We start from the raw sequence: 2,648 nt of genomic DNA, 5'->3' as shown, positions 1-2,648 counted from the left end.
AAATTGTTGTAACACTTGAAATTTAAGTTCATTTTATCTCTTCCCACTTGTGTCTTAAGGGCTATAGAATGTAATTTGCTCTAGTTGGAAATTTCTTTTTAAATTTGGAAATTGTTATGCTCACATAGGCAAGTTTTGTTTTTCTTTAATAAAAAGCCTGTTTGACAATTTTAAAATAATATCCATCTGTTCAAAATCTAGAGAATTCTGTCTTGCCAGAAGGAATATTTTGATACAGATTCCCCTTATTCCCCAGTCTCAGCAGTACAACACATTAGAAACTGGAAGAAAGATTGTGAACTTATGTCCCCTTGAAAAAGTTTCCACTTTACAACACTGTGACCCTGATTTTGAAGGTTTGATTTTTTTCAGCCATGGACTTCCCCTCCTAGAGAAATAAACCACACTAACCACGTAACTAACTTATTTTATTCTGTACATACAGGCACTTCTTTGTGATGTTCTTCACGGAATTAGTACTTACTCGAACGCAATGTATGTCAGAAGAGTTGCAGCTGAAAATATAGCAGATATTCCACAGCCTATGTAAGTGATAAAGGTCAGGACCTTGGTGTTCTGTGGGTCGATTTGCGTCACAGCTCTCTGCAGGTCCTGTGAGAGAGAAGGAAGAGACATTGGCCGTAGGCAGCACTTCTGCTGTGAGCGCAGCACTCTTTCTTGGTAATGGGTCAAGTAAAACTGAAAAGCACTCTGGCAATACCGCTGTAACCTTGACACTGGGGTGCATTTTTACTGCGTGTTCTCGGTCTACAGTTGTTACACCTCTCACTTCCTTCCCACAGCTCTCCAAAACATTGTGCTGTAAATACTATAACTTCTGGGAACAGCAGATAGAGCCTGATTCTGATCCTTATAATTCAGTACTAGGAATTGAAATGTCCTTCTCTGGAAAAGTCTCCAGTGTCCAAACTTTTTAATTCTGTTGCTTGTATACAACTCTTTTTCTGAAGATGGAAGATTTAGAAAAACGTAACTTAAAAGTATTCATACTGAAATGTGCAACATTGTAGGGAATTTTTAGCCTTTTTGTTATTTAAAGTCTATGGAGTCAATGCAACTAATCATGTACAGGTGAAACCAAGGGCAAGATATTGCATTTTGGATTTAGGGTCTGTTTTGATATAAGAACTACACTTTTAAATATAACTGGTCAGAAAAGTAGTGATAAAGACAACAGAAAAAAAATTGGAAATTAAGCAGGATTCTGCTTCACAAAATTCTAAGGATTTTCTTTTTTTTTCTGTCTAACTGTAAATGTCACATTTGAGAATGAATGTCAGTGTTATTTCCTTTTTTTAAGGACAAGAAAATATGAGAGTGTTCGGATTTATATCACTGTGGAGAAAATGTGTGCAAACACTAAGAGATGATTATGTCAATTCTACAGTCATTTTCACTGTTGTCCCTAGCAAAACTAGCTAGCAAAAAGAAACATTAAATGCTACAGAACTTTGCATGTTTTGTAGGAAAAGGCAGGTGCAGATTTTTCTTACTGTCCATACCCACCTTATATGACTGTTTATTTAATCATAAGGAGATTGTTCTTTGGAAGTAACTTAGTATCTAAATTGAAGTCAGAAGAAATTATTAAAATGGAAGACCAACTAGAATGGTCAAAACTATGTAAAAATCTATTGGAATGCAGCCCAAATTAAAAGACTTTCTGCCTTATTTCCTACTGCCACTGAAGCATTCAGGGAAGAGAAGGGGCTCATTGAATATATCCTAAAGGAAGCCTTTTCTTAATCCCTTTAGGGATGAGAAGTGGAACAAGACCATAATTTAGCTTGCAAGAAGACACAAAGTTTTGTGGCTTTTCCATATCTACATCTCAGCATGATGTGACGAGAGCAGTTCTATTAAGAAGGGTCTGGAAGGCCAAAGCTGAAAAAGTCAGTGTATGTGGCTCCCTTGTGTGGTTTAAGTCCTATTGGACACTGCCACAAGTTACTTCAAACCCAAATACTTCCACTTAGGAATTATTCCTGCTTTGACCAGGAGCAACATCTTTTCTGCAGCTATGTTTTACAGGCTGAATGTTAATTTCAGCTGGAAAAAAATGTATCAGTCCATTATTGAGCATAAACAACCACCAAAAGTTCAGAAAAGATAGCACTACTCCATTTTTTCATATTGGGATTTTTTTCCCTCTGGAAAACACTTGACAAGTGCAAATTGCTGGAGGCTGCTGAAGGCTGGAGGCTATGCTGCTGAGGCTGAAGTGGCCCATATGGTTCCCTCTTTCATCTCCTGGACAGACACTGCTCTACCAGCCACCCTGTCTGGAGACTTTGCTCAAGGCTCTGACAGAGCATGGGCTACATGTTCTGCACCAGTGCTCCATGAGCAGTCTTTTTCCAAGAGAAGGCCTGTAACATAAGGCATCCCCAAAACTGAGTAAAGCCAAACAAGCAAACAGCCAACATGGGTTTACACATTGTGCAAAAGGTGCCACTTCATAGTTTATGACATTAGATAAATCTTGTCAAGTTTGAGAACTAGATTTGCAAGGGACAAGTCAGCCTTTCTATCTAAGGATGAAAGAGAATTATTGTGCTCCCTTGACTTTTCATCCTCATTACTATTTCTGCTGTCTGGAGGATGTTTTTCTTTCCCCGTTTTTCCCT

The 2,648-nt window shown here is 38.1% G+C and overlaps 1 protein-coding gene across 4 annotated transcripts in view; it reads right to left on the bottom strand.

Annotated features, from left to right (window-relative positions):
* The window catches only part of ADGRG6 (adhesion G protein-coupled receptor G6), a 109,602-nt gene that overhangs the window by 16,739 nt on the left and 90,215 nt on the right, over positions 1 to 2,648 (bottom strand). For all 4 annotated transcript variants that reach the window (XM_005420097.2, XM_031056247.1, XM_031056248.1 and 1 more), the window contains one exon: positions 485 to 612. In XM_005420097.2, coding sequence (XP_005420154.1) covers positions 485 to 612 — 128 coding nt within the window. The remainder of the gene's footprint in view (positions 1 to 484; positions 613 to 2,648) is intronic.

Source organism: Geospiza fortis, unplaced genomic scaffold, assembly GCF_000277835.1.
Source record: "Geospiza fortis unplaced genomic scaffold, GeoFor_1.0 scaffold162, whole genome shotgun sequence".
NCBI lineage: Eukaryota > Metazoa > Chordata > Aves > Passeriformes > Thraupidae > Geospiza > Geospiza fortis.
This window is presented reverse-complemented; position numbering and strand designations above follow the sequence as displayed.